Source organism: Pristis pectinata, chromosome 6, assembly GCF_009764475.1.
Source record: "Pristis pectinata isolate sPriPec2 chromosome 6, sPriPec2.1.pri, whole genome shotgun sequence".
Lineage (NCBI taxonomy): Eukaryota > Metazoa > Chordata > Chondrichthyes > Rhinopristiformes > Pristidae > Pristis > Pristis pectinata.
In genome coordinates this window covers 6,385,276-6,401,472 of record NC_067410.1, presented here as the reverse complement: position 1 = coordinate 6,401,472, position 16,197 = coordinate 6,385,276, and the positions used below count along the sequence as shown (strand labels likewise).

At 42.4% G+C, this 16,197-nt stretch overlaps 1 protein-coding gene across 13 annotated transcripts in view; it reads left to right on the top strand.

The window, feature by feature from the left end:
- LOC127571716 (histone H1, gonadal-like) overlaps positions 1–16,197 on the top strand; it is a 59,856-nt gene that overhangs the window by 37,562 nt on the left and 6,097 nt on the right. For 10 of the 13 annotated variants that reach the window (XM_052018352.1, XM_052018341.1, XM_052018342.1 and 7 more), the window contains one exon: positions 8,227–8,385. The exons of the other annotated variants lie outside the window; for them this stretch is intronic. In XM_052018352.1, the coding sequence (XP_051874312.1) occupies positions 8,227–8,385 (159 nt within the window). The remainder of the gene's footprint in view (positions 1–8,226; positions 8,386–16,197) is intronic. 13 annotated transcript variants of the gene reach the window in all.

The window sequence follows — 16,197 nt, the reverse complement described above, 5'->3', positions numbered from 1 at the left end:
ACCCATTAAATGTTGCTTGAGTATCTGCTTCTACCACATCCTTTGGTAGCATGTTCCAGGAACCTATCATTCTCTGTGTAAAAACTTGCCCTGCAAATCTCCTTTAAACTTTCCCGCTCTCAGCTTAAAGCTATGCCCTCTGATTTTGACATTGCTGCTTTTGGGAAATAGACTCCATCTACCGTGTCTATGTCTTTCATAATTTTACATACTTCCGTCATGTTGCCGATGCTCCAGAGAAAACAGTCCAAGTTTGTCCAACCTCTCCTTATAACTAATACACCCCATTCCAAACAACATCCTGGTCCTGCTCTTCCACATCCTCTCCAAAGTCTTCACATCCTATAGTGCGTCAACCAGAACTGCACACAGTATTCTAATATGGCCTAACCATAGTTTTATGCAGCTGCAACATGACTTCTTGCCTTATGTACTCAGCACTCCGATCGATGAAGGCAAGGCCTTATGCCTTCTTTACCACCCTATCTACTTGTGTTGCCATTTTTCAGGGAGCTGTGCACCCTATGATCCCTCTGCACATCAGTGCTTCTAAAGATCCTGCCCTTTACTATAAACTTTATTCTTACACTTGACCTCCCAAAGTGCAACACCTCACACTTGTCGGGATTAGACACCATCTGCCATTTTTCTGTGCAAGTTTCAACTGATATATCTCTTGCTCTATCCTTTCACAGCCTTCCCAATGATTCACAATTCCACCAATTTTTGTGTTATCCGCTAATTTACTGTTCGGACACCTACATTTTCTGCCAAATCATGACCATATATATTACAGACAACAGAGGTCCCAGCGCTGATCCTTGTGGATCACCACTGGCCACAGAGTTCCAAGTTAGTAAGTCTTATCCCATAAAATCTTCTTCATTTTCCCTACCATAGAGAGGGTGCAGAGGAGATTTCCAAGGATGCTGCCTGGAATGCAGAGCATGCGTTATGAAAGCAGGTTGAGGGAACTTGGCCTTTTCTCCTTGGAGCGACGGAGGATGACGGGGGACCTGATAGAGGTTTATAAGATGACGAGGGGCATTGATCGGGTAGATAGTCAGAGGCTTTTCCCCAAGGCTGAAATGGTTGCCACAAGAGGACATAGGTTTAAGGTGCTGGGGAGTAGGTATAGAGGAAATGTCAGGGGTAAGTTTTTTTACTCAGAGAGTGGTGAGTGCATGGAATGGGCTGCCGGCAACGGTGGTGGAGGCGGATACGATAGGGTCTTTTAAGAAACTTTTGGATAGGTACATGGAACTGAGAAAAATAGAGGGCTATGGGTAAGCCTAGTAATTTCTGAGGTAGGGACATGCTTGTCACAGCTTTGTGGGCTGAAGGTCCTGAATTGTGCTGTAGGTTTTCTATGTTCTATGTTCTGATGTAAGGGTTACAGACCTATAAAGTCCTAGTTTGTCCTTGTTAACCTTCTTAAACACAGGGACAACATTGGATGTTCTCCAGTCTTCTGGCACCAAGCCCGTGGCTAAAGACGATACAAAGATCTCTGTCAAGGCCCAGCCGTCCCCTTCCTTGCCCCTCTCAATATCCTTGGATAGATCCCATTAGGCCCTGGGAACATCCCTCCTAATGATTTTTAAGACACTCAACACCTCCTCAATATCAATTTGCCCTCGAATATCAACAACCTATCCTCTCCACCATCCATATCCTTCTTGGTGAATACCAATGCAAAGCACTCATTAAGGACCTCACCCCCTTCACCTCACCAGGCTAGGCTCATTCCCCAGTGTAAAGTCTAGTACGGCTCCATCCCGAGCTGGAGTATCTACATTTTGTTTCAAGAAACCCTCCTGGATGCACCAAACAAATTCTGCTCCATTTAAGCCCCTGGCCCTAAGGTAGCTCCAGTCAATTTTGGGGAAGTTAAATTCACCCAGTACAATAACTTTGTTGTTTTTATATCTTTCCATGATCTGCCTGCATATCTGTTCCTCTAGCTCACATTAGCTATTGGATGGCCTCTATATTTTCCTCTATACCTTTCTTATTCCTGAGTTCTACCCATATGGCCATGCTGGACGAACCCTCCAAGATGTCCTCTCCTAATGCAGCAGTGACATTCTCCTTAAACAGTAATGGAACTCCCTCACCTCTCTCACTTCCCTCTCTGTCATGTCAAAAACACCTACCCCCTGAAACATTAAGCAGTCCTTCTCTCAACTAAGTTTCTGTAATATATACAATATCATTGCTCTTTATCAATTGAAGCAAAGTTTCTCTCACTCTTTCTCAATGTAAATGATACAAATCTAATTGCTTTCTCTTGAGCATCGTCAGTTGTGTGACTAATTTGAGCTCCATAGAACCATAGAACCATACAGCACAAAACAGGCCCTTCGGCCCACCATGTTGTGCCGTCCATCAAACCACCCTCACACTATCTAACCCTTTCCTCCCGCATATCCCTCTATCTCACATTCCTCCATATGCCTATCCAACAAACTTTTGAGCCTGTCCAATGTATCTACCTCCACCACCATCCCAGGCAGTGCATTCCATGCACCAACCACTCTCTGGGTGAAAAACCTCCCCCTGACATCACCTCCCACCCATAACCTTAAAGCCATGCCCTCTCGTCTTGAGCATTGGTGCCCTGGGAAGGAGGTGCTGACTGTCTACTCTATCTATTCCTCTCAATATTTTATATACCTCTATCATGTCTCCTCTCATCATCCTCCTTTCCAGTGAATAAAGCCCTAGCACCTTAAGCCTCTCCTCATATTCCATACGCTCTAATCCAGGCAGCATCCTGGTAAATCTGCTCTGCACCCTCTCCAACGCCTCCACATCCTTCCTACAATGCGGCGACCAGAACTGAACACAGTACTCTAAGTGTGGTCTAACTAGAGTTTTGTAAAGCTGCATCATCACTTCGCGGCTCTTAAACTCAATCCCACGATTTATGAAAGCCAACATCCCATAGGCCTTCTTAACTGCTCTATCCACCTGTGAGGCAACTTTCAGTGAACTGTGAATGTGAACCCCCAGATCCCTCTGCTCCTCTACACTGCCAAGTACCTTGCCATTTACCTTGTACTCTGCCCTGGAGTTTGTCCTTCCAAAGTGTACCACCTCACACTTCTCCGGATTGAACTCCATCTGCCACTTGTCAGCTCCTGCTCCATAATTGGAAGCTTCACACACTTTTCAATGTACATTATACTATAGTGAACTAGTAAAGACACTTTTCCTATACTCTTCTTTTAGATAAGTCATTTGCCTGTTTCTGTTCTTCCCTTCAATTCCATTTCTCACCTTCTTTCATTAATTGATGAAATTGCATTAGTGCTGTTGCAAGATCTGCCAAAAGGCAAGAGGTCAGCATGGTGTATGACCTGACTTCAGCAGTGCTTTTGGGTTTCCTCACCTTCATAACCGCTGCCACTTTTTACTTGACTGGTTTGAATCCACTGGCATCCACATTCAGTGCAACATAAACTACTTTCTATATAAACCTCTTTTGAACTTTACATTGTGTTCATGCTGTCATCGGAGCACTTTTTTACTATTTGAATGTTTTCTTCTATGGTACCTGCAGATATTAGTACATCATCATGACTGTAGATATTGATCTACACATTCTAGTATTTTTTCCACAAGATAACTTGAAAAATTCTCAGTAACTATTTCATACCATAAGATAATTTTACATCAGAGCAAAGATACTTTTCTCATTTCTTAAGTATTTCTGACTCCAGTTCAGGTGAGCAGATGCACATGCTAGATGTGTTTTGGTGAAAACATTGGACTGTGTCAGCTCCACATATAAATCCTGGGAAATACGCAAAGGATACTACTCATTGTCAACTGCTTTGTTCAGCGTCATCTTGTAATCGCCATGTAGTTGAACAGCAGCATCTGCTTTGGTACTATCAATGTTGCCCAATCATTCTGAATTTATCTTTACTAGAATTCCATTCTGTTCTAATTTTTCCAACTTCTTCTCTACTTGCTGCTTTAACATGAACGGAGCTCATTCGGACTTACAGAAGAAGGGCTTCACATCTGCCCTTGTATAAACATAGGCCTTACAATATAGAACATAGAACAGCACAGGAACAGGTTCTTTGGCCTATCGTCTCTGCGCCAACCATGATGCCAATCTAACTAATCCCATCTGCCTGCACATGGTCTGTATCTGGCTATTCCCTGCTTGTTCATGTGTCTTTCTAAATCCCTCTTAAAACGCTGCTGTCGTATCTTCTATCATCTCCCCAGACAACATGTTCCAGGCTTCTACCATTCTTTATGCAAAAAACTTGCCTCACACATCTCCTTTAAACTTTTCCTCCCTCACTTTAAAACCTATGCCCTCTAGTATCTGATGTTTTCACTCTGGGAAAAACACTTGGACTATTTGCCCTATCTATGCCTCTCATTTCTATCAGGTTGCCCCTAAGCCTCCTTTGAAAACAATCCAAGATTTGCCCAACCTCTCCTTACAGCTAATACATTCCAATCCAGGCAACATCTTGGTGAACCTCTTCTGCACTCTCTCCAAAACCTCCACATACTTCCTATCCTTACCTTATAATCTGTAAGAATCATTATCACCTTGAACTTTACTGTACATTTTCCCAATAATATGCCCAAGAGTGGTTTTGTAGATCCATGCTGTATAGTTCTCTGCAGTGAAGCTTCGATTTTTGGAGCCAATCCTTGCCCGATGCCGTTTGATTAGAATGCCAGTTACAATCTTTAGTAATTCTATCTACTGTCTTTGTAATGTATTGAATATTTCATTCAGCCTACAATCTTCAATATTTTGCCTGAATGCTATATCCTTCATCAGTGGTTCTTGGCCAAACTTATTTAATTAGGTAATGTTTCCCATAGTTGAACAATCTGCTTTCCACCATTGGCACTGAAGGCATAAATATTTTGTAAGCTCAATTCCTCATTGTTCTCATTGGCTTTACCACTGTGTAGACTTTCTCTCTGCAGCTTTTTGCTATGAGAACTTTCCTTCTGTGAAGAAATCATATTACTGAAGATACTTTAATTAATCACCTTGGCTTTAGATTTGAATGCTGATGATATGTGTCCTTCTGTCAATTAAAATGTTTTATAATTTTAAATTGACATACATGCAGTGGATTATATCTGCAATGATAATTTGTACCTATTACTCTGGTTATGGCTGACTATACTAATCAGACAAATTGATGGGATTTGGATTTTCATTGGAGTTATTCAAATGGTAGCAAAGCCTAGAGTTAAATTGTACTTCGCACTGGATGAAAATCTTTGACTGCAAGAAATTGCCGAGAGTTATGAATTGGAATTGGTTTATTATTGTCACATGTACCAGGGTACAGTGAATAACTTGCCTTGTATACAATTCATACAGATCAATGCATTGAAGTATTAAAAGGTAAAACAATAACAGAATGCAGAATAAAGTGTAACAGCTATAGAGAAAGTGCAGTGCAGGTGGACAATAAGGTGCAAGGTCATGATGAGGTAGATTGTGAGGTCAAGAGTCAAGACTGCAGCCTTGTACATCATGAAAACCAGCCTCCCCTCCATTGATTCTACACCTCCTGCTGCCTCGGGAAAGCGCCCAACATAATCAGGACCTGTCGCACCCTGGTCATTCTCTCTCTCCTTCCTCCCATCAAGTGGAAGGTACGAAAGCTTGAGAACACGTATCACCGGGCTCAAGGACACTTTCTATCCTGCTGTATAAGACTCTTGAACAGAACTCTTGTACAATAAAGACAAACTCTTGATATCTTAATCTACTTTGTCATGACCCTTGCACTTTATTTGTCTACCTGCACTGCACTTTCTTTGTAACTATAACACCATATTCTGCATTCTGTTCTTTTGTACTGCCTCAATGTATGGAAGGATCAGTCTGGATGGCAAGCAAGCAAAAGCTTCTCACTGCGTTTCAGTACATGTGACGATAATAAATCAATTACCAATGCCATCTTCAGAGATGTTGCAGTTTTAGTTGCATGTGAGATTCTGTGTATTTAATAACTTTGATTGAATTTGCTCATTGATTAAACCACAAACCACAGTACATGACCTCAAAAAAACATTGAAGCTGTAGTGTTGAGATAGATCCTTCAATATAATCATCTGATTGTTGTCAGTCTCACTTGATCTAAACCTGGGCAAGTTATTTATTCAACCTTCAACTACTTCTGGACGTACTGTGTCATTCATTTACATATATTATATTCACGCACAGTTATAAGTGTAGAAATATTGGCTATGCTCTTATACTCCCTTTGGGTTTCCTGAACATATGGGAGCCTGATCTAGAGGTCACAAGAAAGTGTCCCACTTGTCACAGATTTGTCACTTGCACATCTCAGACTCTGCCATCATAAAAGTAGCAAGGTCTACTCCATCCCCTACCTCTTCCACCTGCCTTTGGGAAGTGGGGTTTATATTGACCTCAGTAAACCTGAATTTCAATGCAATAAACTTGAGTGAGTGCATTGCAATTAAAAAGAAAGAAGAATTCATGAAAAATAACAGTTACTGTAGGAATGAAAGTGATCGGTCCCAAAGGGTTGAACATCAACTTCAAATAAATTTAGAGAATATATTGCTCTATCGTGGACAAAAAGCACTTTAAAAACAAATGACGAATAAAACCATAAACAGATAGTACCAAAAGTAAAAGGGCAAATAAGCATTTTCTTTAGCTTCTCTGGGAATGAAAATGTTACTGTTATTCATCTTAGAAATTGGAGCTACTTCTTGTTCAAGATGGCAGACATGCAGGGAGATCCCTAGAGAGGATTTCTGATTCAAGACATAATCACACCTTTATGTAATTTGCTATCTGTTGGAGCAGTTTGGGAGGTTCACATTCCTTGGGCATATTTTCAGCAGAGGCAGGTGAAGAAACTTAATATCTGCACTTCATGAAATGTTATGTGGCAAGGAGGCAGACAATTTGAACACGGCACGTTCCCAGAGGTTGGAATTGAATGAATTGCCAATTAAGAAACAGAATTAGTTTCTTACGGTGTTTATTTAGTATTGTCGAATATTTAACGACTATTTATTTGAAGTGGGGATATGACAGAACATTGACCACAGTCATAAGAAAGGCAACAGCTAGAACCAGAGAGCATTTAATTTACATATTATAAGGTCAAATAACCAAATTTTTCCACTGCAGCAGAAACAGCAACAATGCAGTAATGCAGTGGCTTAAATATGGAAAAGTTCCATGAGGTATTTCTCAGAATCATGTCTACCCAAAAATGACCATCAAGGCTAAGAGATATAAAGATGGGTAATTGAAAGCCTGATCTGAGAGCTGAGTTTTAAAGAGAGGTAGGTGAGAGGGGGCATACTCAGCATATGGAACATATTTTAATTGCATTTAAAAGTCATATCAAGAAAGGTTGAAATTCCATCACTATTTCCAAATATGCTATTGATACCAAGGAATGGGATGGTTCATGCTAAATTTTCCAAATCTTTCTCTGCCCGTTTCTTCAATACATATGTATTATACCTCATTAAAATGTATTTAATAACATGTTAAGTATGTTCTATTAGCAAGTACAAATGATGGAAGCCTTGAAAGGCTGGGTCTTTTCTGTCAGAACAGATTATAGTGCAACATACTAGAAATATTTTCCCAAATCATATATCAGAGAAGAAGTAAACACACCGTATATGAGGAGCATGTACAAGCAGCAAGTCCGATCAAACACAATATTGCCCATTGCTTGGCAATAATTCTGAAAACAATTTGTGTGGTTGGTCATGAAACAATTTATGGTATCTGAACCTGACCCTCAAACAAAGCAACAAAATAGTTAATCGTTGCTTTCAAAAGCGCAGGTTTTATGCATGGGGCTGCTTTTAAAATCTCGTTTCCTTTGACTCGTCCTTACAATTTCCTAATCAGAAATCAGTGCTACAATTTTATTAAAATGATTATTACATGGAGGCTTCTGTTATCCATGCATGTTGTAGACACTGCATGTGCTGAAAGACTCCGTGCACTGAAATGCAGGTAAAAAGCATGAGAGGCAATATATTTTGCTGGATCTGCACAATGCTTGTACTAAAATGATGCATGTTCTTCACGTAGGGCTCAAAAAGCAAGACTATATGAATGAGCTTTCAGGACCTAATATTTGACTTTGTGTATATTACTGAAGTTCATGTTAGTTTCAGGTCAATTAACTAGTTTCTCTTTGATTTTAAAAAATCTAGTAAAGAAAGTCAAGAAAATAACTGCAAAAGCAAAGCCCCCAAAGAAGAAGCTAATTAGCACTCAGATCTCGGACAGTTTGCAGATGAAAGATCTGTTCAAGCAGAAGAATTTATCCCTAAAATCCAAGGAGGAGAGTGTGCAAACAAAAATTCAAAAAAGTAAGTCTTATTCTTTAAAGATATTCTTCTGAGATTTTCAGTTGGCAGTTGAGAAAATAAATCGAAAACATAAAAATATGTGAAAACTGATGCCATGTAGAATAGTTGAGCTGGAAAACAGATGAACAAAGAGAAGTTGGATCAGAACTTAGAACCATAGAGCACAATACAGGCCCTTCGGCCCACCGTGTTGTGCCGACCTTCAAACCACGCCTGTCTATCTAACCCCTTCCTCCCACATATCCCTCTATTTAAAATTCCTCCATATGCTTATTCAACAATCTCTTGAACTTGACCAACATATCTGCCTCCACCACCACCCCAGGCAGCGCATTCCATGCACCAACCACTCTCTGGGTGAAAAACCTCCCTCTGACATCTCCCTTGACCTTCCCACCCATTAACTTAAAGCCATGCCCTCTCGTATTGAGCATTGGTGCCCTGGGAAAGAGGCGCTGGCTGTCTACTCTATCTATTCCTCTTAATATTTTGTATACCTCTATCATGTCTCCCCTCATCCTCCTTCTCTCCAATGAGTAAAGCCCTAGCTCCTTTAGTCTCTCCCTATAATCCATACTCTCTAATCCAGGCAGCATCCTGGTAAATCTCCTCTGCACCCTTTCCAATGCCTCCACATCCTTCCTATAATGTGGCGACCAGAACTGGACACAGTACGCTAAGTGTGGTCTAACCAGAGTTTTGTAAAGCTGCATCATTACTTTGCAGCTCTTAAACTCGATCCCACGTGTTATGAAAGCTAACATCCCATAAGCTTTCTTAACTACCCTATCCACCTGTGAGGCAACTTTCAGTGAACTGTGAATATGAAGCCCCCAGATCCCTCTGCTCCTCCACATTACCAAGAATCCTGCCATTAACCTTGTACTCCACCTTGGAGTTTGCCCTTCCAAAGTGTACCACCTCACACGTCTCCAGATTGAACTCTATCTGCCACTTCTCAGCCCAGCTCTGCGTCCTATCAATATCCCTCTGCAAGCTTTGACAGCCCTCCGCACTATCCACGATGCCACCGATCTTTGTGTCATCTGCAAACTTGCTAACCCACCGTTCCATACCCTCATCTAAGTCATTAATAAATATCACGAAAAGTAGAGGTCCCAGAACTGATCCCTGCAGGACACCACTGGTCACAGCCCTCCAGTCTGAATGCACTCCCTCCACCACAACCCTCTGCTTTCTACAGGCAAGCCAATTCCGAATCCACACAGCCAAGCCTCCCTGGATCCCTTGGCCTCTGACCTTCTGAAGAATCCTACCATGTGGAACCTTATCAAACGCCTTACTAAAATCCATGTAGACCACATCCACTGCACCACCCTCATCAATCTTCCTGGTCACCTCCTCAAAGAACCATATCAGGCTTGTGAGGCAAGATCTTCCCTTCACAAAACCATGCTGGCTGTCCCTAATTAGTCCATGATTCTCTAAATGCTCATAGATCCTATCTCTTAGAATCCTTTCTGACAGCTTGCCCACCACAGATGTAAGGCTCACTGGTCTGTAATTCCCTGGTCTATCCCTACTACCTTTTTTGAATAAGGGGACAACATTTGCCACCCTCCAATCCTCCGGTACCATCCCCGTGGACAACGAGGACTCAAAGATCCTAGCCAACGGTTCAGCAATCTCCTCCCTCGCCTCGCGAAGTAGCCTGGGGAATATTCCGTCAGGCCCCGGGGACTTATCTGATCGAAGTTTACAAGATGGCGCTAGGCCAGCATAGTCCTGATTTGTATTCCTGTCCACAATATCTATACATGAATCAGTAATGAAAATGAACAACATTGCTATCTGGTCCCAAGACAGATTTGCATCCACATACAGACACTTTTCAGTTGGAAACTTTCAACGTTTCTTATTTGATCACACGATGTGAAAATCAACGACAAGACTAGAGTTGATTGCCTATTCCCCATTGACGCTGAGGAAGCAGGTAGTTTGTTCCAAAATTATAAAAGTAGAGACTATAAAATATTGTTACCAGGGTATTCTCCCACCTGGAACTTATCGTAAGAGAGAGAAGCAGGGTTAGACCATACTGGGCCTTAAGCCTGCTCTATGCATTAAGATCATTACTGATCCTGTACTTTCCCATCCAATTTCCATATCCCTTGATTTCCTTGGGTTTAATCTCAGTATTGAGATTCAGTGATTGAGCATGTACAGTCCACAGTCTAGTGGAGAGAATTCCAAAAATTTAGTCCTTTGTATAAATAAATTTCTCCTCAACTCGGTCCTGGTTGGCTAACCCCTTGTGCTGAGTCTAGGTACGGCAGATTTTAAGGACAACTCCACCCCCTTCCCCCAACCATTTCAGAACAGAAGCAAGCAAATAATAAGGCAGAATTGGACATGAATCTGGAAATTAAGTAACTTCACTACACCAGCATATGTAGTATAATACCGTATTGATTTTAATCTGGAGTCTATGAACCTGCCTGCATCTACAACAGCAATAGCATCAATATCAATACCATGAAGTCAATGCTTTGTGATTCAACTATCAGTCGCTTCTGCTACTTCTCATGGTAATATACTTGCATCATAGCACACTAAGTGTAGGTAGTGAAGGGAGTATTAAATGTAAAGGTGCATTGGGAAACTGCCAAAATATATCAACTCACTTTTTCAACTCTCCAACTATTTCTGCACATATGTACATATAAATCTTTGCGCTCATTTACAGATACTACACTGGTTTCCCCTTTTCACATGAATGACTTGAATAATAAGGGATTTAACCTACTAAATTATTTCTTAGAACATAGAACAATTACAGCACAATTCAGGCCCTTCGGCCCACAAAGCTGTGCCGAACATGTCCCTACCCTACAAATTACTAGGCTTACCCATAGCCCTCTATTTTACTCAGCTCCATGTACCTATCTAACAGTCTCTTGAAAGACCCTATCATATCAGCCTCCACCACCGTTTCCGGCAGCCCGTTCCACGCACTCACCACTCTCTGAGTAAAAAACTTACCCCTGACATCTCCTCTATACCTACTCCCCAGCACCTTAAGCTTCTGTCCTCTTGTGGCCACCAATTCAGCCCTGGGGAAAAGCCTCTGACTATCTACCCTATCAATACCTCTCGTCACCTTATACACTTCAATCAGGACCCCCCTCATCCTCCGTCTCTCCAAGGAGAAAAGGCCGAGTTCCCTCAACCTGCTTTCATAAGGCATGCTCCGCATTCCAGGCAGCATCCTTGTAAATTTCCTCTGCACCCTCTCTATGGCTTCCACATCTTTCCTTTAGTGAGGCGACCAGAACTGAGCACAATACTCTGTGTGGTCTGACCAGGGACCTATATAGCTGCAACAATACCTCACGGCTCCTAAATTCAATTCCCCGATTGATGAAGGACAATACACCATATGCCTTCTTAACCACAGAGTCAACCTGCGCAGCTGCTTTGAGCGTCCTATGGACTTGGACCCCAAGATTCCTCTGATCCTCCACACTGCCAAGAGTCCTACAGTTAATACTATATTCCACCGACATATTTGACCTACCAAAATGAACCACTTAACACTTATCTGGGTTGAAATGCATCTGCCATATCTGGGTTGAACTGCATCTGCTTTGTTGCTTTGATCTTCTCAAAGGGACTTGTACTACTGGCATTGTTTCTATTTCTTGGCTTAAGGAAAGTGTCACTCCTTGACTCACTTCAGTAGAATTTTGTGTTGTTTCTTCCACACTCCAAAGTATCAACCTCTGGAATGCACTCATAATTATTTAATTCTTCGATATTCTCTTTCAGGAATTAAATGATTTAGAGCATAGAACATTACAGCACAGTACAGGCCCTTCGGCCCATGATGTTGTGCCGACATTTTATCCTGCTCTAAGATCTATCTAACCCTTCCCTCCCACATAGCCCTCCATTTCTCTATCATTCATGTGTCCATCTAAGAGTCCCTTAAATGTCCCTAATGTATCTGCCTCCACAACCTCTGCCAGTAGTGCGTTCCACACACCCACCACTCTCTATGTAAAAAAAACTTACCTCTGACATCCATCCCCCTTATACCTTCCTCCAATCACCTTAAAATTATGGCCCCTCGTGTTAGCCATTTTCGCCCCAGGTGAAAGTGTCTGACTGTCCACTCGATCTATGCCTCTTATCTTATACATCTCTATCAAGTCACCTCTCATCTTCTTCCACTCCAAATAGAAAAGCCCTAGCTCACTCAACCTATCATCATAAGATATGCTCTCCAATCCATGCAGCATCCTGGTAAATCTCCTCTGCACCCTCTCTAAAGCTTCCACATCCTTCCTATAATGAGGCGACCAGAACTGAACACAAGTGTGGCCTAACCAGAGCTTTATAGAGCTGCAACATTACCTCGGAACTCAGTACCCCAACCAATGAAAGCCAACGCACCAGATGCCTTCTTGACAACCCTATCAACCTGCAACGTCGACATGCCCTAGCGTATCAGCCTGTTGTACGCCATCCTCACAAACGTTAAGGCCTCTCTCACTGAATGAATATTTTACTTCAGTATCCATTAAGGACCTCCCCTACCTCTTGTGACTCCAGGCACACATTTCCTCTTTTATCCCTGATCGGTCCGACCCTCACTCTATTCATCCTCCTATTCTTCACATATGTGTAGAGTGCCTTGGGTTTTCCTTAATCCTACTCGCCAAGGCCTTCTCAATCCCCCGTCCAGCTCTCCTAAGTCCATTCTTAAGGTCCCTCCTGGTGACCTAGTAACTCTCCAGAGCCCTGTTAGATCCTTGCTTTCTAAACCTAAGGCAAGCTTCTTTCTTCCTCTTGACAAAATATTCTGCGTCTCTTGTCAACCATGGTTCCTTCATCCTACCATCCTTACCCTGCCTCAATAGGACAAACCTATCCAGAACCCCATGCAAGTACTCCCTAAACAACCTCCACATTTCCATTGTGAACTTCCCAAAGAACATCTGTTCCCAATTTACACTCCAACTTCCTGCCTATTAGCATCATAATTCCCCCTCCCCCAGTTAAATACTTTCCCATATTGTCTGCTCCTGTCCCTCTCCAAGGATATGGTAAAGGTCAAGGAGTTATAGTCAGTGTCTCCAAAATGCTCTCCCACCGAGAGATCTGAAATCTGATCAGGCTCATTGCCTGGTACCAGGTCAAGTACAGCCTCTCCTCTAGTCGGCCTGTCCACATACTGTGTAAGGAATCCAGGAATGTCTCTGCTGCTACTGGGGGGTCTGTAGAATACTCCCAATAGAGTGATCACTCCCTTCCTGTTTCTGACTTCACCCACACTGACTCAGTAGACGATCCCTCCAGGATGTCCTCCCTTTCTACAACTGTGATAAGGTCCCTGATCAACAAAGCCACTGCCCCACGTCTTTTACCTCCTTCCCTGTCCCTTTTGAAACATCTAAACCCCGGAATATCCAGCAGCCATTTCTGCCCTTTGTCACAAGTCTCTGTAATGGCCACAACATCGTAGTTCCATGTATTTACCCATGCTCTAAGTCCATCACCCTTGTTCCTGACAATTCTTGCTTTAAAATAGACACACTTCAATCCATCCAACAGACTGCAATTTTGCCCTTTCAACGACTATCCTTCCTCAGTCTTTCTACACACTGCATCTACTTGTACACCAAATGCACCAACCTCTAACCTATCACTCGGGTTCCCAATCCCCCTGCCGAACTAGTTTAAACCCTCCCCAATAGCTCTAGCAAACCTGCCCGGAAGAATATTGGTCCCCCTCCAGTTCAGGTGTAACCCGTCCCTTTTGTACAGGTCATACCTTCCCCAGAAGAGATCCCAATGATCAACATGATCAAGATAGAGGAATTGATATGTAGATGGATAATGGAAAGATATAAAAGTAACAGGATTATCATAGTGGGTGACTTTAAATTATCCAATATTAACTTACTTAGCACAAGAGGCTTAAATAGAGCAGAATTTGTTCGGTGAATTGAGGAGTGTTTCTTCAACGTAGATAGACATACTAGAGACAGTTGGACAGGTTTGGACATCTTGGTCAGCATGGACCAGTTAGGCTGAAGGGCCTGTTTCCATGCAGTATGACTCTATGATTAGAGGAGGGGCTATACTATTGGGAAATGAGCCTGGCCAGGTCATTTGGATTTCAGCGGGAGAGCATTTTGGGAACAGTGATCACAACTCCTTACCTTTTAAGGTATTTTTGAATAAAGGTAAGTTTGGACCTCGGAGGGAAAATGCTAAATAGAGGGAAGGCTATTGCAGTTGTATAAAACTTTGGTTAGGCCGCATTTGGAGTATTGTGTTCAGTTCTGGTCACCCCATTAGCAATAGGATATGGAGGATTTGGAGAGCATGCAGAAGAAGCTCATTCAAGTTCAAGTTTATTGTCATGGACATACATACCCAGGGTATAAATGCCACAAAAATTAGATTTTTGCAACAGCAGCTCAGTACGTTACAAGCATGAACTAACATAAATTAACATATGCATGAACTAACATAAATTAAACATAATTTACATGACAAAAATAAACACAATGTCATTGGTGCAAATTGAGGGAAGTATAGTCTGAGATAATATCAGGGTTTTTCAGATAGGTTCAAGAACCTGATGGCAGTGGGGAAGAAACTGTTGTTGAACCTTGAGGTGTGGGTCTTTACACTCCTGAATGTCCTGCCTGCTGGGAGCAAGGAGAGGGTGGCATGGCCCAGATAGCGGGGGTCCTTAATGACAGATATCGCGTTCCTGAGATATCACCTCTTGTAGATGTCCTCGATGGTGGGAGAGCAGTACCAGTGCTGGACCTGGCTGATTTTACCGCTCTCTGTTGTCTCGTGCATTCCTGTGCATTGGCGTTTTCATACCAGGCCATAAAGCAGCCAGTCAGAATACTTTCCACTGTACATCTGTAGACGTTTGTCAGAGTTTTCGATGACATGCCGAATCTCCATTTATTTCTAAGAAAGTAGAAACACTGGCGTGCCTTCTTCATGATTTCACCTGTGAGTTGGGCCCATGATAGGTCCTCCACGATGCTGCCTGGATTAGAGAGTATTAGCTATAAGGAGGGGTTGGACAAACTTGCATTGTTTTCTCTGGAGTGTTGGAGGCTTGAGGGGAGACCTGATAGAAGTTTATAAAACTATGAAAGGGTAGAAATGTCAAATACTAGAGGGCGTAACTTTAAGGTGGTGGGGGGGCGGAGTTTAAAGGAGATGTGTGGGGCAAGTCTTGTTTCACACGGAATGGTGGATGTCCGGAACACACTGCCACAGGTGGTAGTGGAAGTGGACATGAAAGCGACATTGAAGAGGCATTTAGACAGGCACATGAACACGCAGGGAATGCAGGTTTATGGATCACGTGCAGATAGATGGGCCCAGTTTAATTTGGCATCATGTTCGGCGCTGATATCATGGGCTGAAGGGCCTGTTCTTGTGCTGTACTGTTCTATCTATATATGGTATCGTAGTGAACTAATAAAATCCCTCTTCCCGGATGCCCTTTACCTAAGTTGTTGGCCTTTTGTTGGTCTTTGCTCCATTTCTCATCTTCCTTCAATAATTGACATAGGGACAGTAAAACCATAAGAAATCGAAGTGGGGCTAGGCCTGTCAGCCGACTCCCTGCTACATCATTCAGTGAAATCATGCCAGATGATTTGGCCCATGTCACTTTTCTGCAATAACCTCATATTCCATGATTCCTGTGATATGGGAAAAATCTAATGATCTCCTTCTGTAACGTCCTCAGCAACTCAGCTTGTTGATCGCCCAGCCAAAGGAAACATCTTCTCTGCATCTACTTTG